Raw genomic sequence first — 22,419 nt, 5'->3', positions numbered from 1 at the left:
CCAAAAATGTAAACGTTTTCATGTGTTTTGTTTTTGTTGTGTCACATCTTAAAGGACAAAGGTCAGGGTACGGTTGTGTCCTGGTTGTGTGGCTGAGATAAAGTTTCAGAAACTTGCTACTCTGTGTTTTGTTCTTTGATGTGTGTGTGTTCATGCATGTGTTTGTGTGTACGCACCAAGCAAGACTGTCAAACAGAAGAAAATTGAACAGCATTCAACATGTTTGGCTCTGAAAGTGAGGGGAGTGAATAATAAAGCCTGCTTTGGAATGCTCTAACTTTGTCTGCTTCTCTCATTGCCCCCCTCCTCACACTGGCCCCTCTCTTTAAAAGTGAAACTCCCCCTCCACCTCCTTGTCATAAACTTCTGGAACAGGCACCGTTCTTTTAAAAAGAGATCGTGTGTGTAGGTTGTTTGCCCAATGTGTTGCTTTCTTTGTGTGCTCGCACACTCACCCAGATGCATGTGAAGCACCAGCTTTGTTGTGGTTATGCAAATTGAGAATGTGTAGCTCTATTCAGCCTCACCACTGAGCCATATGGTTGAGGCCATTCAGTGTGTAGATGTGTGTTTGTCTATGAGGTGGAAAGAGAGTGGTGTGTACTGTGGAATTTCCTCTCCTTCCACAGGATCCATACTTCCCACTTGCATTAAAGGAAAACTAAACTGTTCCTCAAGTATTTCACGAAAGAAAAAGTTTTCAATGATTATTCTACTTTTGCCTCACAAAAAAAAAATCATTAGAAGAGTATATATGTCTATAAATTCTAGATAAACAGATGTGCCACTTAATGAAAATTTTTCCATTATGCATTTACGTTGTTTGCATGTTGCAGAAAATACAAACATTAATTGTGACCTCTGTGCACCTAGAATGGGAATAAGAGCAGCTGAGTAAAAACAGGCTTACTGCACTCACACACCCACCAACCCGCACACACCCAAACACCCTCACACGCCCAAACACACGCACGCACACGCAACCCCACAATGTAGACAGAAATAGGTCCCCACAAGGATATGAAAACCTGGTTCACACACATACACACAGCTCAGTTGGAAGCCTTTTAATGAATGTCTGACTGGTGCTTGGTTTAACCCTTTAAAGCTTGACACAGTAAATAATTTTCTGAGAGTTTGCATTTTTGAACTCTCAGAATCTATTGCATGCATTTAATAAAACACATTTTAAAAACATTTTAAAATTTTGCTGAATTCTTCTACCTTTTTTTTGCCTCTTGCTTCAATAAAATCATCATAAGCAGCAATATTTATATGTATGCTATATTTCGCTACATATTTCCTTGATACAACAGGCTTTAAAGGATAGTACCTCTGGTAAGGAGTTAGAAATCTGAGAGATTTTTGTACTAAAAGAGATGTGTTGTTATGGGGTTAACAGTTCTGGGCTCTGTAGGGTCTGTTTTTCTTTGGATTCTTGTTGTTTTATTGTGTGCACCAGATAATCTCCATGTGCTACCATATGTGAAGTGTTCTGTGATGGGCTGACGTCTCTCTGCGTGTCTGATGAGACCTTTGTTAACTTTGTCTTTGCCTATTTTCTCTGCCATTTTGTCCTTTCCCTCGTGTCCATCAAGAAACGAAGCATTCTATCTCCCAAAATTGAATCAGAAAAGGGGGAGTGAAAATTACCCTGCCAGCGCCTAATTCTCCCTGAAAAAAGCCAGAACACAGAAAGAATGAGGAGAGGAAATAAAAAGGGAGTCCCTCTCCCATCTTTTAACTGAGATGGCCATGTCTAATTTTGTCCAATAGATAAATGAATGGATTTTTTGTGGAAGGGTCAAGAACCCCTTTGGTTCAGAGGTCCATCAAAGTGACTGTTGTTTTTTTTCTGTTTGCTCACTCATAGCCTGTGAATGGATATTTAAATGAGCATTCACTAAACATAAAGCCGGGTCCACAGCTGCCTATCACAACATTAACTCCATTAGAGCCCATTTCTTAGTTTAGATGTTATTCTTGAAGAAGCAGAACCATGTAATGTTGTGAATGTCAAAGTCAACACTTGATGACTACATTAAATGAAAGACCGGTTGTGGGAAAGTGTGAGAAATAGTTTTTGACCAGGGCATTTCCAGTTCTTTTACTACTTTTTATTGAGCCAGGCTGTGTTTTCAGTGAGTGTATCTTGGATTCTTCCTGGAATCAAATGCCACACAACTCCTGAAAATCTGGTTTTCAGGAGTTGTGTGGTATTTCTGTCTAAGAAGTGACATAGTTTGCATTTTGCTAGTTTTGCAGTGATATGACTAAAATGTTACATGATGATTGTATCACTTTTCAGCTACATTAAAAGATAAAAAAACATTTCCCAGCAAATTATTCATTTGTGCCACAATTCTGTCACCTTCTATCGAGCATAACTGATATGTATGCTTAAAGTACACAATGTCTCAAGCTGTTGCCTAACTCCAAAAGATCTACCACTACACCACCACTCTCTTAAAGTCCAATATTGCCACATAAGTCATAAAAACACAAAATTTTATGTTTCTACTGTTAAATTTCAATTAATTATATGTTATTTTAAATTTAAAGTGCTACCCAATAAAATGTGTAGAAGACTATAGAGCTCTGTGTTATGACAGAAACCATTAAGAGAGAAGTGCTGAGTCAGCAGGTCGTTAACCTAGAGAACATGCACACCAAGTATTGTGCAAGGTAACGGGAAAGTGCAAAAGATTCGGACATGGTTAAATCTAAACCACCCAGACCGACATACCACAGCTATTGCTTGCCAGTGTATGTTTCTGGGAAGATGACATGAATTATTTATGGCTGCAATCACACAGTCAGCATGAAGTGAGAGACTGCAGTGTTTTGGTTTTAATGGAAAACTCTCCAGTGATTTCTCTGAATCAGCTGACTGGTTAGAGGCAAACAGACTTGGAAGCAGGCAAAAACAAAACAAAACAAAACAGAGAGCTCAAAAAAAATCTGACATAACAGATTTTGTTTGTATATTGTTGTTGTTCAATAATATTGTTCAGAGCTAATGAAATATGCATTTGTAAGATATCAGCCATGAGTACCGAGGAGGATTTGCAGCCTTTCTGGAGGTGGCTGTAAATTCCTCCCAGTGCTAACACCTTGGAAGCTCAGGCGACTCTTTAATGCCACCAGTGAGTTTTAAATTATTTATCATGACAGATTTATTGTGGTTTGTGGAGATTTCAGACATGCAGACTTGTTAATTTTTAGCTAGAGCAAATAAATCACAGGATCTGCTGGAAGAATCTTCCAAAACAGCACCTTATCCACATCTCAGGTAGTTCAGATTTTTGTTAGGCTTTGTCCAGCACACACAAAAATACTAAGACACAGCCACGCTGTACAAAAGCCTGAAAATTCAGAATGTCAGAAGGGATTTACTAGCCCTCCCCAGAGCAGGGGCCTTCAGCTCCAGGCCTCCAGGGTTAGACTCCTGCAGCTTCAACGCACCTGAGATAAATAAGGAAAAACTAATTAGAAAAAGTAAATTAGAAAACAAATAAAAATTAACAAATTAAATTAAACAAATTAGAAAAACTCTGAAGAACCAGACTTCACTGGGGATTCAGCCATTAGATTCAAGCAACAAGACACTTCAAAGTGCTTTGCACCATAAAAATATAGTATAGCAACCAATTATGAAACAGTATTAAACATTACATTTTATCAAATAAAATAATCAAAATCATCAAGACTAATCATCATCAAATATACTGATCGATGTTGCAGCTGTTATTAATCAGAGTCTGCTTTAAACTGCTTAGAGTTGCCTTTGCTTCATAATAATCAGAACATTGATCAATATATTTGATGTTTATTTGCTTGATGTTTTGATGACGGCTGAAATGTGATATACAAATAAACTGGAGTTGAATAAACGATGAACTGCTTTCTCAATCAAAGCACATTATCTTAATCCTTCAGACTGTAAGATGGAATATGGTTCTCTTTCTTAACCTGACCATCAAAATAGTCAGTTAGAATGAAAGGTTTTCAACCATACTGTGTAACCATCAATGTTTACCAGTTAGTAGAACTCAAAAATGAATTAAAATGTGCAATAGCATGATCTCTACAGCAAGGAAAAAATAGAATCAAATATGATGTCTAATCAGGAAAAGAAAACATTTAATTTTTTGGTGTGTTTGCACTCAAAAGAGTATGATGCTGGATGCCCAGTCATGGTTGGAACTAACCCTCCTGAACTCCTAACACCATCTGGTGAAGAAGCACTTCATTGGATGCTGAAGAGGAGACACTCCTCCTCAATTCTTAATTTTTAAACTTCTTAATGATAGAGATTATTTGTTGATTAGTTTTATTTGTGACTTGGAATGTAAGAAGTAAGTGTTTTACCAACCGTTAATGGGTCTGACTCAGCCCATTGCTTTCCAGATGTTAGTTTTCTCTTTCTCTCTGCTACTACAGGCCTTCATGGAAGTGTGTATCAGCCTGGTTCATTTCAAATGTGTTAAAGCTGCACATTTCCACCAAGTTGCTGGTGAACTCAGTCTGTAGCTGCTGTGAAGCTTTCTGTGATTTCTGAATCCTCAGTCCTCAGTCGGGTCTTGGGTTTGACCCCAGTGTGGGGTCACTTCGCATGGAATTTTCATGTTCTCACCACACATCAGTAACCGTGGAGATGTGCTCTGGTCTCACCTCTTGACCCTGCAGTGATATGCCCGTATAGGCAGTGAAAGATTAATGTGTGTTCTTGTACCTTGCCTCCTGCTCCACCTGGTGGTGTGTCTCCTCAGCAATACAAATGTTAATTTGATCCAAAAATCCTTTTTAACTTACTGAAGTCATGCTTCACCAACTTGTACACTATAACATATCAGTAAGCATATTGTAATAGTAGCAGTGACATGATAGTGACTTGTATTTCAGTTTAAGGAGTCCAGCAGTATCACTGGCAGTGTGGCGCAGGGTCCACGGCTTCTGTCTGAACCTGCATGTAGAAACAATGCTACAGTCTTCTTCTGTCTCTACCTCAGGTGATCAATGTGGATGGCAGTAACAGGCAGACTCTGCTGGAGGACAAGCTGCCTCATATCTTCGGCTTTACTCTGCTGGGTGAATACATCTACTGGACCGACTGGCAGAGCCGCAGCATTGAGAGGATCCACAAAACCACCGCCGTACGAGAGATCATCATCGATCAGCTGCCAGATTTAATGGGCTTAAAGGCTACCAAAGTCACAGAGACCTATGGTAGGATTTGCAGATTTCGGGAGATTTTTGAACAGTGGATAAGAATTCAAAAGAAAATGATGAACTGAGCGTACATGAATGCTTGTGTTTTTGCTCAGGTACTAATGACTGTGCAGAGAATAATGGTGGGTGCAGCCATCTGTGTTTTTGGTGCGAGCAGGCGGTCCGCTGTGCTTGTCCCATGGGGCTGGAGCTCCTCTCAGACCTCCGGACCTGCGTGGTGCCGGAGGCCTTCCTGCTGTTTACCAACAGGTAGGACAAAACAGCAAACTATTGGTCTAATTGATTCCAGACTACATTCAATAAATTAGAATATTACATCAAACCAATAAAAAAACCCATTTTACTTATATGGAATTATGGGTTTAATAAATGGGATGTTTAACACCTGCTTTTAAATTATTATATTCAAAAGACACTTTTAATCTAACAAATGTGCATCGCTTGATCGCATATTCAAATTTGCTGTACAACTTCACATCAAGTAAGTCAGAGGCAGCACTGTAGTAGAAGTGAGAAATGGTGTCACCTGCAGGTGGGAGTTTGCATCACTTAATCAGTTTTAATTGATTTTTTTGAAACATTTGCAGTAAACTCACAATTTTGCATTAGCACAAAAAAGTTTGGGGATTTGTTAATTTCTCAAATGACTGCTGTGGTGTAATATTTGTTAAGAGCTTTTGACCTTCAGTGTAGACCTTTCCCTCCTGTTGATGCCCATACTTTATCAGTTAAGTGGCTGAGATGCAAAACTTCCATTCATGCGATGAAAGAAAATGAAAAAACACGTCAGTAAGGTGTAAGATAAAAAAAATATTGTTAATGTAATATTTAGGTATCCCAGTTATATAATAAATAAAGGCTTTTGGCTCGGCTCATGCTCGCTGTTTGTTTTGACTTTTTTTTACTTGTAAAATGTTTTTTTTTCTTCTAACTTGTGTTTCTACTGAGCTTAAAGTAAGAACCTATGTGTTTCTGTACTCACTTAAACTTCATGTTTTCCCTTTTTACTTTTGAGAAGATATTAAATATGATTCAGATGATTCCAATGTGCAGTAATGAAGAAGTGAGTTTACTGTCCCACAAAACTTGTGAGTGTCTCAGCAACAGCTTTGGTTTTACTTGACTGCTGTGGATATATGTTCTCCAAAGGGACAGCATCAGGAGCATTTCTTTGGGCACAAACAGCAATGATGTGGCCATCCCTCTGACAGGAGTCAAAGAGGCCTCGGCTCTTGATTTTGATGTTTCAGAAAGGAGAATTTACTGGACAGACATACAGGCCAAGGTACCAGACATGGTTCCACTTATATATGGGTTATATTTGATGAAAAGAAAAACAAAGACTTGTCTCATCCTCCCTCCGTTCTCTCTGCCAGACCATCAGCAGAGCATACATAAACGGCAGCTCGGTGGAACACGTCATAGAGTTTGGACTTGACTACCCTGAAGGCATGGCCATTGACTGGATGGGTCGTAACATCTACTGGGCAGATACTGGTTCTAACAGCATTGAGGTGGCCCGCTTGGATGGCCAGTACAGACAAGTTTTAGTCTGTAAAGACCTGGATAACCCACGCCTGCTGGATAACCCACGATCTCTAGCTCTGGATCCTGCAAATGGGTAGGAATACAATATTTAATAACTACTTGACATATTTGCCAAACCAAGTGAGCTTCAATACCAAAAAAATAAAAAATAAAAAAAATACTCCCCAAATCAGTGAAACCTACTGAGCTGCCTGACATGGTCCACAGAAAGTCACCTGGAAGTGTTCTGCTAAGTCTAGTTAAGTATAGAAACTATGGAGCACAAGTTCAGTTTTTTCCAGGTCTCATGAACTACAGAAAAAGAAAAAAAGAGTTTATATACATTTTATAGTAGTCTAAAAATGTCCTTACTTTGGGCCTTTCTTCCTTACGTATACTTTGTTGTGTCCTTTTTTCTTCTTACTTTTCTCTTTTTCTAATGTTCTTAATTATTTCCTTAATATTTAATTTTCATGTTTCCACCCTTATCCTGTTTCCATTTTATCAAATGCTATCATCAAAATCAAGTGTACCGTAATCATCATCAAATACTGGATGGTCACTATGTACAGGCCCTGACTGTTCATATTGACATATGTGGCTGCAACAAGACGGCTGCAATTTTTAAAAATACTTTAACAAACACTTTTATCATTATGGCAATACATTCCACAAAATCTGATGATAGTCTTGGTCCTTTTTCTGTCCTTTCTTTCCGGTGTGTTTTGTACTGCCCTGCCTGAGGCCGAGTCCTAAAGCTGTGTGCTGTCTCCACAGCTACATGTACTGGACAGAGTGGGGTGGTCGTCCCCGCATAACCAGAGCCTACATGGACGGCAACACCATCAGTACGTTAGTGGATAAAGTGGGCCGTGCCAACGGACTGACTATTGATTATGTGGAGCATCGAATCTACTGGACTGATTTGGACACATGTATGATTGAAAGCACCAACATGCAAGGTTTGTGTTCAGTCATCATTAATGAAGCATTTGAGCTCGGCCCATTCCTCTGTAACACAATTGAACTCTGCAAACAGCAATTAGAGCTGGCAAAAAGTTTTTGTCAAATTTAAATGTTTTACATCACCCAGTGAACGTGAATATCAGACTAAGATAAAGTAAGATGCAGTTTTCATGTGATGATTTCATTCATGAAGGGAATAAGAGTTATGCAAAACCAACCTGGCCCTTTGTGAAAAAAAGAATTTGTCTATGGGGGAATTTTTCTGTCATAATTTGAGAGCACAGATTTTCAGTCTGAAAGCAGGATTACATGTCTTTTGTTCTCAAAACTTTTAATACTTTTGCTTATATTTTCATTTCGAAAGCAGGGCTTCATGTCTTTCTTCTAAAAACTTGTAATATTTATTCAAACCTTTATCCTCGAGCTCTTGCGGACCTCTGCTCCCTTACGAAACATTCTCTGTTTGCTTTTGGAACCGCCTTTTGGCACTGTCACCTGGTAACCTCTCAGCCAATAGAATGGAAGTGTTGTATTGGATGCGTATATTTTCTCCTAGAAGGTGTGCCTGTGTGGCTATTGATTGTAGCAACCTGCACCACCCACTGGATGTCAGGAGTTGGTTGGGTGAACAAACTCCTCCCTAATATCAGTAGCACACTGCTGGCTGATGTTTAATGTACCATGGAGCAGAAAGCTGAGTCTGTTGTTTCTCCCAGGCGATGGTGCATTTTGTGTTCCAGAAGTAAACAGAATATGTTTCGTAAGCGAGCAGAGAATCCGAGTGGAGACTATGTCTGAGCGCAAGGAGAAGTTTTGAGTACAAACATTACAAGTTTTGTGAACAAAAGGCATAAAATCCTGCTTTCAGACTGAAAGTATGTGCACCTAGGTTATGGCAGAAAAATTCCTCCATAAACATCATTAACCACAGTTTTGGAAAACTAAGATCTGCTTCAGTAGCCAGATCCACTGCTTACTCCCAGAACCAGGCTGACATCATTAATGTATGATTGGTCCTCCAGGCCTTCAGAGGGAGATTATTGTGGATGACCTTCCTCACCCCTTTGGACTCACTCAGTATAGGGACTTCATCTACTGGACAGATTTCAACCTGCGCAGCATTGAGCGGGCTGACAAACGCAGCGGGCTGAACCGCACCGTGGTCCTGCAGGTACTGAGCAAGTTGGAAGCCATTTTGGAGAGTTCTAAAATTTGAATTGTTATCATTAACTAGAATTCTACACAGAGTTGCTTACTTGTTTCCATCACACTTGTTTCCTTCTCAGGGTCAGCTGGAGCTGATGCTGGACATCCTGGTGTTCCACTCCTCCCGCCAGGATGGGACCAATGAATGCTCTCAGAACAATGGGAACTGTGGCCATCTCTGCCTGGCCACTCCTGCTGGGGCTCAGTGCCGCTGCGCCTTCCACTACACCCTCAACCCTGACGGGAAAAATTGTAGTTGTAAGTACAAGGAGGCAAGGATTTAAAAAAATAAACGGTCAACTCCACACAGCAGTGTGGCTTCATCTTAAATAGTGCAAAACATTTTTTGCAAATCATAGTATGTAATAATAATAATAGTAATATGTATATAATATCTCTTAGACTTTCTGGTGCTCCAAGCTGAAGATTGTTGAGCAAAAATCAGTTCATAGAGAAATGGTTTTTACATAAGAAGGCTATGAAATGAAGCCAAATGGTTTAACAGCAGCACAAAAGTAGAAGAATGATTGTCAATTTTATTTTATGGCCAAAATGTTGTACTTTTTAAAACTTCTAAGTTTTTTAAAGATGTGAAAAATAGTTTTTAATCATTTTTTATGTTGCCATCAAGTATGTATGTATGTATGTAATGTAATTGACACGTAGTGTGATCAGCCTCTATTTAGGGTTAGTTAATTTCTGTGTACTTATCTGTAGTTAAATATATTTTGAGAAAATCAAACGTCTGCAGAATGTAGACACATTTATCTATTTAGTTCTAATATGTGCAGGTGTTCTGCTTTGCTGTGTTGTTTTAACCAATTTGCATTGAGCAAAGTCCAACTCTTGTTTTCAAAGATGGACCCTAAAGCCCTTTTGCTGATATTCTGCTGTTCATCTCTTGACTCCTTCCTGTCTCTGTGTGCAGCTCCTTCAAGTTTCTTGCTCTTCAGCCAGAGGGCCAGCATTAGCAGGATGGTGTTAGGAGACCAGAGTCCGGACATAATCCTTCCCATTCATGTCACGAGGAACGTCCGAGCTGTGAGCTACGATCCGCTGGAGCGCCTGGTCTATTGGCTGGATGGACGGCAGAACATACGAAGGGCCAGAGATGATGGCACCATGGTAACTCACTTAAACGAAGAGCTGTTAGCAACCCTGACAATGAAACAGTTGCTGATGTTTTATGTGACTAAAATGTTGGTCTTGTGTTCTCTCTGTGGCCACCTTTAGTCTTCAATCATAATTAGCAGTCCTGCTCAACAAGTGGACAACCAGCTTCATGACCTGAGCCTTGACCCCTACAGTCGGCACATTTACTGGACCTGTGAGACCACCAACACCATCACAGTTCAGAAGATGGACGGTCGCATTGTCGGTGTGGTTGTCAAGGATGATACCGATAAGCCAAGAGCCATCGTGGTCAATGCAGAAAAAGGGTAACATTTGTTGTAGTGAACACACCGCAGCACGTCAGAGTGACGGAGAGTCACAAATGTTTAAGGTTTACCTCTCTCCCCAGGTACATGTACTTCACTACTGTACAGGAGCACTCTGCTAAGATTGAAGGAGCGAGTCTGGATGGAACAGAGAGAGAGTCCTTGTTCTCCACTGGTCTGATTAGACCTGTAGCTCTGGCTCTGGACAACAAGCTGGGAAAACTGTTCTGGGTTGATGCTGACCTCAAACGCATCGAGAGCAGCGACCTGACAGGTGAGTAATTATTTGCATAGAGTATTATTTTCCCATGTTTTTATTGGTATTCAAGATAATTACTAGTTACTGTTTCTGGTGTATAAAAAAACCTATTTAATATAAAAACAAGCAGGGAATGATCCACATCAGCAGATGATCATCTGTCTCATATTATACAGTTAAGACATAGTGACAGTTTTTACAAATATGTAACAAAAAATAATAATTTTTTTTGTTATGACTCTATGAAGTAATGTTTTTTTGCCTGTTTGTTATTTTATGTTTTCATCACTTTGAAGTTCCTTATTGCTGAAATGATCTATATAAATAATCTGTTTAGAGTGAGAAAAGAAACCATCTCTGAAGTCCATTTCTTGTTTTCTCTCAGGGGCCAATCGCATTGTCCTGCAGGATTCCAACATCCTCCAGCCCATGGGGCTGACAGTTCTGGGGGATCATCTCTACTGGATTGACCGGCAGCAGCAGATGATCGAAAGGGTAGATAAACTGACTGGAGAGTTCCGCACACGCATTCAGGGACGGATATCATACCTGACATCTATCCACGCAGCATGGGAGATGGACCCATCAGAGTTTGGTAGAGATCTAATGCTCTTTGACATTATTCATCAACTTCTTGTTGCAGACTTCATCAGACCTATGTTATGAAAAACGTCTTTGTTGTTTCTTCTACACAGCATCCCACCCTTGTTCCCGAGACAATGGAGGCTGTTCTCATATCTGCATTGCAAAGGGTGATGGTACATCAACCTGTTCCTGTCCCATGCATCTGGTTTTACTGCAAGACCTGCTGCACTGTGGAGGTAAACCTCACACCACCAAAGCCGCACTGAAGGACAGTGTTGATTAGAATATGGAGAGAAATATTGGCCATACTGAGGAAATTTACTGTTATACTTCCCTGGAAAAGAGTTGATGCCTATTGAATTTTTCCACACTTTATTACAGTACCGCCATTAATATATCTGCATCTCATTGTGGTTTTATGTGACAGATCAACACAACATTGTGCATAGCTGAAGTAAATGGAAAGTAAGAAAGGATTATGACACTGATGCGTCTAAATATAATCCAGTGCATCCAATTGAGGAAGGTTGCATCGGATGGAGCATACAGCCATCCTCCTTCACCCACATTTGAAATACTACCTGATGATATTTAATTATTTATATGTGCAAAACACTGGCGCCAGCATTCTTCATACAATCACTTGATTATCAAAAGATTGATCAAATGAGCTACAGCGGTGTACTAACTTACTTTGTAACAGTTACTGCTGACTGAACAGTAACATTCAAGGCTTAAACTGTAAACATTAGTTACTCGCCAGCCTCATCAGCTTCTTTCCTGCCCAAAAAGCATATAACTTATTAACATTATTTACACAAAGTATCAACATTTTATAGTTAAGCAGAAGAGAGTAAAAGTCTCAAACCTTTTTCCATTCACAATAAGCCCAAAGGCTACAATGGCTTTGTTGTTTTAGCTGGTGTTTTTCTGCTGGTTACTGTCATTCACTTTACTTTCCTCTTTTGACGTTTTCCTGTTTTCACTGTCAAACCTCTCCGTCTCTCCTCTGTCAGCTCTGCACACTGGTGTGTCTGTGTAGGCTGAAGCTATTAAAAAAAAAGAATGGGCAAGAGTTTCAGCGCCTGAACAAAAAAACTTTCTATCTGATCACAAACATTTTGTTCAGCTACTTAATAATAAAAACTATGACTATGATTAATAAGAACTATGATGCACAGTGAAAACTCTGCATCATTCTCATTAATCTTCAGTTACACACTACATTGTGTTGTTTTTGTTTGCGGTTGTAACAATGGGAAAAAGTCCAAGATGTCTTAAAACACAGACTCTGGACAAAATGTATCTTGTGCATGTTCAGTGTCTTCTCTTAGCTTTTGGTTTTACTAATTCCATCTCCTGCTGCCTCTTCATCCGCCTCAGAGCCCCCCACCTGCTCCACAGAGCAGTTCACCTGCTCCACAGGAGAAATTGGCTGTATCCCCATGGCCTGGCGTTGTGATGGCTTCCCAGAGTGTGATGACGGCAGCGACGAAGTGCACTGCCCCATCTGCTCTGCCTTCCAGTACCAGTGTGATGAAGGAAGCTGCATCGACGGTCAGAAACGATGTGATGGAGAACCTGACTGTCCTGATAAGTCTGATGAGCATGAATGTGACAGTACGTCCACACTCTGACACTCATCACCTGCAGCTCACCTGTAGAATTTGTCCTGTAAGAGTGTTGTTCCAAAACGTTCTCCTCTAACTTTGTTTTTATTATTGTTATTTTTTCATCAAATTAGTTTAGTTCTTGCTCAAAACAAAATTATTTTAGACGTGCAGCGTAGTTCTACTTCTACATTTAAAGACTATAAGTATAGTATGACAATTTAAGTAATTGTAGACATTAAACCACTTCTTGCCTAATTCCTAAAATTGAGGAAGGAATACACAACACCATGATGTTGTTCCTCCTTATTTCGTTCATTTTGGGTGATGGACGATCAGTCAACACCTGTCTGTGAAACAGATGTTAACCACTAATCTATTCTACCACCAAGGCTCTGATAGAGGGTTGTGTTCAACAGCAGTCTGCCTGGTATTACCAACTTTGCAACTTTTTTGGTATATTTAATACAGAAACAAATCAGTACAGGTCAAAATCATTCAGGCTTTTAAAATATTGGTGATCAGTCAGACAACCAGACTGTAGAACAAATTAGTAATAACCCTTAATACAAGCAAAATATAATTAACAGCTATTTGAATATGTCTGAATATCGGACAGAATTTTCTTAAAGGAAAAAGAATTAGAAAATGTTTTCTATTAATTTTTCATGAATTGGATTTATATATCTCTTTCACAAATCTATGTTTATCTCTCTCCCTCTAACTATCATGTAAGTCTTTCATTACCAAGTTCAATCTGATACAGTCAAAAGGTTTCATGTCCTGCTGCATGTAAGCAGCAGAGCATGAGGGCCTTACACCATTTCTATTTGTACCTTCACCATATGTACCAGCAGTAGCTCCTGCTGCTGGGTGCAGAAGAGCAAACTGCTGACATCGAAACGAAATTCAGCAAGTTTAAAACTGCAGATATCTTGCCTGATGGTTCGGTGTTTATCAAGGCACTTAGACAGAATAATCAATAATATTAACTGTGAAGATTTTCATTTACTATATTTACAGACGGTCTCATTGGATGGGTGGGGCGCCCCCTCCTGGACAATTGTAGGAGAAACGTTCTGTGAAATGTCACATGTTCAGACACACTTCATGCAGACGTGTACATTTTTTAGGTCTTAAGTATTTGTCCAAGCATTTCACCTGTAGTAGGGATTTACCTTCCACACTGAAATAGCTTTGAAGTGTGGACTTTGTGGTTCTGAGTGTCTGGATCCAGTTCTCCTTTGGACCCACCTGTCCTCCTGTCTTTCAGCTGTCTGCCCTCCCAACCAGTTCCGCTGTGGGGACAACCATTGCATCACTAAGAAACAGCAGTGTGACAATTACTCAGACTGTCTGGATGGCTCTGATGAGCTGGCTTGTGGTAAATATTTCTACATTGCAGCAGCAGCTTCTCTCATCACATTATTCGCATCATATTCATTCCTGTAATTTACATATCCCTCTTTTTTCCTGTGCAGATTATATTTCTCCCTCCTCAAGCTTCATTCCCAGTAATGAAACCACCAACCCCATTGGGCCAGTCATTGCCATCATTCTGCTCATGTTTGTGATGGGAGGAGCATGCTTCGTGTGTCAGCGTGTGGTGTGTCGGCGCTACAAGGGTCCTAATGGGAGCTTTCCTCATGAGTACATCAGTGGGACCCCCCACGTGCCTCTCAACTTCATCAGCCCCAGCAGCTCCCAACATGGCACCTACCAAGGTGGGATCAGTTTGCCAGTTGCAATGACAGTTGCCCTGTGCTCCATCAGCAGTAGTGTTGGGTCTTAATAAATGATGCGTGTGTGCAGGGATCTCCTGTGGAAAGTCCACCCTGAGCTCAGTCAGCCTGATGGGCAGCAGCAGCAGCGGAGCCCCTCTCTACGACAGGAACCATGTGACTGGAGCTTCATCCAGCAGCTCCTCATCTACCAAAGGAGCCTTCTACCCAAAGGTACACACAGCAGCACTGTGAGCCTGCACTCCACGCCTCACTTACTTAACTTACTCAACATTTCTGTTTTATGATTGCAGATCCTGAACCCTCCTCCATCTCCAGCCACAGATCGGTCTCTTTACAACACAGAGATCTTCTATTCCTCCAACAGTCCATCTACAACCAGATCATACAGGTAACCTACTCACAACTCACGGTTTAATTTTCACTGTTCCATATCTTGCCACAAAAACATTAAACACTAGTTATAGCACTAATGGTGAGGAAAAGCGGCACCTTTTGAGGAAACCCATGTCGGTCTTGTTAGGACAAACTGCGTTGTCTATCCTGGAATCACCATCTTGTTTTTTTCCCCATTACAAAGTATCAACTGGCCATCTTGGGATGACAGTTCAGTTTTTCATGAATTAAATAAATAATAAATCTGAATTTAGATCAGAATGTTGTCAGTTGGAGCCGCTCCAAATATTCACAATACTTGGTGAGAGTCTTCACCTGTGCAAAGAGCTTTAATCCACCCACCCATCCATCCATCCATCCATCCATCCATCCATCCATCCATCCATCCATCCATTCATCCATCCATCCATCCATCCATCCATCCATCCATCCATTCATCCATCCATCCATCCATCCATCCATCCATCCATCCATCCATCCATCCATCCATTCATCCATCCATCCATCCATCCATCCATCCATCCATTCATCCATCCATCCATCCATCCATCCATTCATCCATCCATCCATCCATCCATCCAGTCATGAATTAACTTGCTATGTTTTCCTCCACAGGCCCTACCACCCAGTCCATGGAGGGGCCCCTCCTACGACCCCCTGCAGCACAGACGTCTGTGACAGTGACTACACCCCCCACCACCCCTCTGTGGGCATGCCGTTGTCGGGGGGGCGCTGGAAGGCCCCGGGCCACGCCGCTCACGGCAAACCTACTAAATACTACATGGACCTTAACTCAGACTCAGACCCCTACCCTCCACCCCCCACCCCACGCTCTCAGTACATGTCTGCTGAGGAAAGCTGCCCCCCGTCCCCTTCCACTGAACGTTCCTACTTCCACCTGTGCCCCCCTCCGCCCTCCCCCTGCACCGACTCATCATGACCCTCCAACCGCCTGGGGGAATCAAAGGGATGAAGTGGACTCACTTCTTTGTTCTGAAATAAACTAATGTGCCAACAGTCAGCCTGACAGATGGAGGGGTGGGGGGCTGTCTCATACCTGCCACTTTATATGAACTAGAAACTAGGTGAAGTGCCTTCCTCAAGCTCCGCCCGTCCTCCATCTGATATTCCAATCGTCCTCAGGAAGGCTCCTGTTGAGCCCATGGCCTGAGGAGAACTGCTGAGGAGCTGTTGGAGTCTTGAGGTGATGCCTGTTTGCCTCAAGCCTCAGAAAAGAGGCGAGGAGAGAATTCAGCCCGCAGCTCCTTCCTCCGGTCCCTGGAAATGTTTTTCCTGACAAACCCTGACCTAGTCATTTCTTCCTTTAACTCTTCAGTGTGGAAATATGAACTGAACAGCTGAAGAGAAGAGATCACTGAGACTGAAGCCAAGCCACTGGCTGGGGCCTCGGCCCCCGCTGCCCTTCCTGCCCCCTGGCCCTCTGGTCCCAGCATTTCACCTCTGTCCTGCTCCTCTGTCAGTGTTGGCAGACACAGCAGCAGCAGGAAGCATTAGGCTGCTAGCAGGAAGTCCACCTGAGTCACATATTTTACTGGTGGAACACAAACACCGTCCGTTAATTTTTTTCATCCCCTTCTTCTGTCCTTCAATCTTTTTGTGCTCCCTCCATTCCTTCCTCATATCCCTCTGTTCTATTCTTTCTCTCATCCTTTTCTCCCTTGTGTTCATCCTTCTGTCTTTCCATGTATGTTTCCTTCTTTTCATCTTTCCATACTTTCCTTCCTTTTTTGCATCTTCTTTCCTCCGGTCCTTTCTTACTTTCTTGTTTTCGTGAATTTCATGTATAAATCTGATCAGGGTGGAAATCTGTGTCCTAAATTCAAGGTGAACCTGAGAATTTACTATTTTAAAATGAACCTGAAGAACTGCTATCGTTACGTCTGGCACATGTAGACATTAACCTTGTGTTAATGTTTGCTGGATGGATGGAAGCTGGTGGATGTCATCACATGATGGGTGGAGGAAGGAGTGAATGGTGGCAGCGGGAGGCGGAGGCAGCATCACCACCATCATAGCAGGAACAGCTCCAGCTTTTGTACATAATGTGGAATGAAGTCAGTGATCCTGTCTGTCCCTCTCCTCATTGTCCTGTTTACCAAAAGTATTTTTGCTGCTATTATGTACAGAATCAATCAGATACTATGATATGTAATTACACAGAAATGCCAAAATGATCCACCTGATCATATTGTCATCCTGACAATAGATTATGAAGCTATTTTACACCTAAAAAATTATTCCTATAGCATTTTGTCTCATTAGTATATCTGTATGTTAGCTCAGCATGTATTAGCCTGTCTGTCAGTGTTTGCTCTGAGGACATTAGCGTTGCCATGCTGGTGTCTTTATGTTTGTCTCATCACACACAGATCTCAGAATCATCATCTCAGAGTGCAGCTGTGAGAATCCTGCTGTGGCTCCTCACACAAAACATCCTGCTACAACCAAAGTACGCTTCACTGCTAACAGCTAGCTTCACAGTGACCTTTACTTTAGTCACTTTTTGTAAAAAAAAAAAAAAAAAAAAGAACTTATCTTGGAAGAAATCCTCTAATTCATTTTGGTTTCTTCATGGAAAACATCAGCTTCAGTCTAATAGTTCAGCCACATTGGACACATTCAGACATCAGTTACTCCCTCACAGATTTCTTCTGTTTTTGCTTTTTTTTGTCCCACTAAAATGATTTACATAATGAAAGAATTTTAATGTCAGACAAAGATAACCTGAGTAAATATGAGAAGCAGTTTAAGGGTTTTATGTTTAAAGAGAAAAAAGCGGTCTAGACCATCCTAGCTCTGTGGGAAGAGTAGTTGCTCCCTAAACGCCTGTCAGGTGAGACAAGTTTTTCATCCTCATCACTGTGGAAGAATCTTGGCCCACTTGTCTTTGAAGAGTTTTAATTCAGCGACAGAGAGCCACAATTTAAGTTCCTTTATGATCTTAACATTTTTAATGTGAAAAAAAAAACTGATAAGGAGCAAATACTTTATTACAATAAGGAATTTCACCAACATTTCTGATGTAAAGCAACTTCAGCGCCTCAGTGTGAGCTTGATGCTGATCCTTTCCTACCCAGAAACACTGAAGCTGCTGCCAGGCGCCGACTGACCTGGTATCAGTTTCTAGCTGCTGCTCCATGTCAGCAGCACAACTCATTTCCTTCAAGGGCTAAAAACCACTGCCAGTAAAATTCTCTACATGCTGTCTCAGCTTTGAATGCTTTGTGTGATTTACAGTCCTGAAATTATTTTGTATCAAAAGCATTTTTATATAATAAAGGTTTTATTTTAAAGAATGTTGTCATCTTTGCATAGATCACAGAAAACTTAAGCAGTTATTTAATCAGTTCTTCTCATTTCATTGTTCACAAAATAGCATTCAACATTCAACACAGTGTTTCTCTGGGATCATTTCACTTTGCGTGATTATAAAGATAAACAAAGTTTATCCATCCATCCATTTTCTTATCCAGGTCAGGTCACAGGAGCCCCAAGTAGGGGGGCCCAGACCACACTGTCCCATCCTCTTGTTCCTCAGCCCGAAGTTCCTCCAGCACAGGGTTCACCAAACTCGGTCCTCGAGGGCCGGCATCCTGCACGTTTTAGTTCTCTCCCTGGTGGTACCAACAATCTTTTCAGCATGTCGATGTTCTTCTTAGGCCTTCTAACGAGCCATCATTTAATCCAGGAGCGTTAAACCAAGGAGAGAACTAAAACATGCAGGAGGTCGGCCCTCGAGGACTGAGTTTGGGGACCCCTGCTCCAGCAAGTCCTAGGTGTTCCTCTAGGTCAGTGGTGCCCAAAGTGGGTCCTGGAGGGCCGGCATCCTGCGTGTTTTAGTTCTCTCCCTGGTGGGAATAACAACCTTTTCAGCATGTCTTCTTAACGAGCTATCATTGGATCCAGGTGCGTTAAACCAGAGAGAGAACTAAAACATGCAGGATGTTGGCCCTCCAGGACCCACTTTGGGCACCACTGCTCCAGGTGTTCATCCCCATCCATCCATTTTCTAACACCCTTGTCCCCAAAGGGGTCAGGAGGGGTCAGCTGGTGCCTATCTCCAGCGAACCTGGAGAGGTCGCCAGTCTGTCGCAGGGCAACACAGAGACAGAACCACACAACCATGCACACACACACACACTACCGTAAATCGAATTTAGAGACCAATTAACCTGACAGTCATGTTTTTGGACTGGGAGGAAGTGGGAGAACCCAACCATGTACAAACTCCATGCAGAAAGACCCCGGGCTGGGAATCGAACTGCAAGGCACCAGCTACCAACTGCACCACTGTGCAGCCCAGAGAGAGAGACGACTCTCTCTGCTCCCAGATGGCTCTTAAATGATGTATCCTCGTATTTTAGCTTAACTTGGCAAATATAAATGTTCAGTATGTAAATTCTTTTACATTCTGTGATTTTTATGCAAAACTATATACTTACCTAATTTCATGTATGAATCAAATCATATATTATATAATATCTTTAAACTGCAGCCATGCTGCTTTGTACAGGGATCAGTCATATTAAAGTTTTTTATTTCCTATAAACTTTACACATTTAGATATTCTGTTGTTGCCTCAATTTCTTTTAAAGCTAAAGCTACATATCTAGTTGTTGAGTTAAATATTTGGTTTGAAAAAAAGAACTGTGTGCTTTGTGACAAGCTAAATTATTGCTATTAATATATTTTACTGCGTACTTTACATATGGCTCACCATACTGCGAGGTGTTCAAAGCTTGGCTGATTGTTTTAGTTCTCAATCATTAAGCTTCTCCACAACTTTCTCTCTGACCTTCCTGCATGGTCCTTGGTTTCATGACACTGTTTGACCACTGATTAGGGAAAAGTGGAGGAGTAGCAAGTATTTTTCATTCAGATGTCTTAATTATTTCTATGCCTATTAATAGCTGCAGTTCTTTTGAAAATCTAACTCTTAGTGATTCTCATTCTAGTTGCAAAGCACTAAAAGCACTGCTGTGTGTTGTTTTGTATTGTGCATCATTACTTTTCATTTTTAGATCAGATCTCAGATTTTCACCTGATTTAGTGTTAAATATTGATAAAATCATTGCAGTGGGGAATCCATACTGAGACAGGGTGACAGCTCAAATATCCTTACATTAATGCTATAATGGACTCAATTGGCTTTACTCAAAAAATTCATAGTCCTACCCATTCTTATGGTCATACTTCAAACCTTGTGGTGACAAATGGCATTTAGTGTGAAGAAATAACACTTTACATAACCCTGTGCTGTCTGAGCAGTTTTTAAATAACCTTTGAATTTATTAGAACTAAGTATTCATGATATTATAAAGTACCACCAGTGTTGGGTACGTTACTTTAAAAATGTAATCCGTTACAGTTACAAGTTACCTTGTTTAAAATGTAATTGTAGTGTAACTTTTTCGATTACTTTTAAAAAGTAATGTAACTAATTACTTTTGATTACTTTTTGATTACTTTGAGGTTTTAATGAGTATTGACCCATGTTCAACATTTTATTTTTCTTAGTGCACTGCGGGTTAGTGCATCGCCACAGGCAGTGCAATAATATGATTCTCCATTATCTGTTTCTCTCAGGTTAGGGAACTGCCTTGCACAGCAAGGCAGTTCATTAGCATTAGCCTTTTAGCTTAAATAAGCTATTACCTATTTTTCTGACTTAATAGCCATGTTTAGTATACTGAATGGAGTAAGTAAATTATAGAGAACATTCTAATGATATCCCACATGCTGCTGAAAGTATTTAGGCTTACATTAGCATTTAGGCTAATTTCAGCTTATACACTCATTTTAACAGACTGAATGGTGCACGTCCAGCTTACTTAACATACTTGTGACTTTCCAGAAGCTAATGACTACTATTTAGCTAAGTTAGCATTGATGCTAATTTTTAGCATCAGAACCCTGGGTCCAAACCGACGGGCACACTTTGGCAGGCCCCAGTTGAATTTCTTCAGGGGTTTTCTAGTTCAGTGTTTCCCAACCCTGGTCCTCAAGGCACACTGTCCTACATGTTTAGAGGTTTCCCTGCTTTAATGTGCCTGATTCAACTGATTGCAGTTCAACAAACGCCTGTTAATCAGTCATCAATTGAAATCAGCTGCACTGAAGCAAGGAAATACCTAAAACATGCAGGGCAGTGTGCCTTGAGGACCAGGGTTGGGAAACACTGTAATCTAGTTTACTTTATGTTCATGAAAACCATAACACTAGCACATTGCATACAATGTCTCATGGGAAAGAATAGATTCCAACGTTTGTCATGCATCAACACCAAACAGTCAAATATTCGTAAAACATTTTTATATTCACAGATGTAAATGTAAAGCAGTGCATAAATGTTACAGAAGAGGGTACTATTGTTTTCTGTAATTGCCGGTATTATCAAAATTCCGAGATGTTTGTCCTGTCGGGGACACCGTAGTGCAGGGGATTTTTGCGCGCGAGCTGCTGTATTCCTTACAGTGTGTTTACTGCCTGTAAGGTAAGCAGCAGCTCCGCTAGCCCGGTGTAAAATATACATTGCGTTGGTATGCCGATCTTTTTTCTGTTTGTTCAGTGTGCCAGTTGTCTACAGATTGCATCTTGTTTTGATTGTTTTGTAAAGGGAAAAATTTTAAATCCTGACAGTAAAGTAAAGTGGATGAAATAAAGACGCGAAAGTCTCCCCTCCACGAAGAGCCCTGTGTCCGATTCCCCTCCTGCACCGAACACACCCCACTTTCACGAAAAGAAACACAACGCAGAGCCCATCGGGTGTCCCACCAGCTGCAGGTCTGAAGAGGTCTGGCATTGCGGCTATGATAGAGACAAGGAGCCGTAGCGGGAAACGGCGATAAAGACCGCAAAGCAATAAAAATATCATTACATATTTCGCAAAGATTTTTGTTTATATATATTTTTAAAATTAACTAAATGTAATTCTTAATATTTTCGGAAGTAACTGTAACTGGATTACATATTTTCTCATTGTAACTGTAACGAATTACAGTTACTCTTTTTTTGTAATTAAATTACGTAACGTCGTCACATGTAATCCGTTACTACCCAACACTGAGTACCACTATAGAACACATATGTCAGAGTCAAGGCCCGCGGGCCACATCCGGCCCGCGAGAAGATTTTCTACGGCCCCTGGGATGATCTTGATTTATTATTAGAACCGGTTATAAACCCTGCTATAGAAGATCTGTATCAGACAATGCTGTAAAATGCTGTAATTCAGAGCTGCATATTTTCTCTAGAAAATCTGAGAAAATGGCTCTCTACATATTTAGAAGAATCCTACGTAACTTGGAAAAATAGTCTACCGCAATATAAAAGAACCTTTCGGTAACTCAGAACATTGTATTTTTTCAGATGAGATAAAAAAAAAACCCTAGGTGTATTTTAAGTGCAGTTGCCTGTAAAGGAAAGTCTGTTGATTC

At 40.9% G+C, this 22,419-nt stretch overlaps 1 protein-coding gene across 1 annotated transcript in view; it reads left to right on the top strand.

The window, feature by feature from the left end:
* Positions 1-18,276, top strand: part of lrp5 (low density lipoprotein receptor-related protein 5) — a 46,485-nt gene extending 28,209 nt beyond the window's left edge. Inside the window, exons 12-29 of the mRNA XM_044124086.1 lie at positions 5,013-5,229; positions 5,328-5,481; positions 6,382-6,517; positions 6,609-6,853; positions 7,537-7,721; positions 8,748-8,896; positions 9,012-9,189; positions 9,860-10,056; positions 10,165-10,370; positions 10,454-10,644; positions 11,015-11,224; positions 11,325-11,450; positions 12,598-12,834; positions 14,098-14,208; positions 14,306-14,548; positions 14,637-14,779; positions 14,860-14,957; positions 15,578-18,276. Of these exons, the coding sequence (XP_043980021.1) occupies positions 5,013-5,229; positions 5,328-5,481; positions 6,382-6,517; positions 6,609-6,853; positions 7,537-7,721; positions 8,748-8,896; positions 9,012-9,189; positions 9,860-10,056; positions 10,165-10,370; positions 10,454-10,644; positions 11,015-11,224; positions 11,325-11,450; positions 12,598-12,834; positions 14,098-14,208; positions 14,306-14,548; positions 14,637-14,779; positions 14,860-14,957; positions 15,578-15,902 (3,351 nt within the window). The 3' untranslated portion in view covers positions 15,903-18,276. The remainder of the gene's footprint in view (positions 1-5,012; positions 5,230-5,327; positions 5,482-6,381; positions 6,518-6,608; positions 6,854-7,536; positions 7,722-8,747; positions 8,897-9,011; positions 9,190-9,859; positions 10,057-10,164; positions 10,371-10,453; positions 10,645-11,014; positions 11,225-11,324; positions 11,451-12,597; positions 12,835-14,097; positions 14,209-14,305; positions 14,549-14,636; positions 14,780-14,859; positions 14,958-15,577) is intronic.
* The last annotated feature ends 4,143 nt before the right edge of the window (positions 18,277-22,419 follow it).

Source organism: Gambusia affinis, linkage group LG08, assembly GCF_019740435.1.
Source record: "Gambusia affinis linkage group LG08, SWU_Gaff_1.0, whole genome shotgun sequence".
Lineage (NCBI taxonomy): Eukaryota > Metazoa > Chordata > Actinopteri > Cyprinodontiformes > Poeciliidae > Gambusia > Gambusia affinis.
Note: the sequence above shows the minus strand (reverse complement) of the source record. Positions and strands in the feature narration are given on the sequence as shown.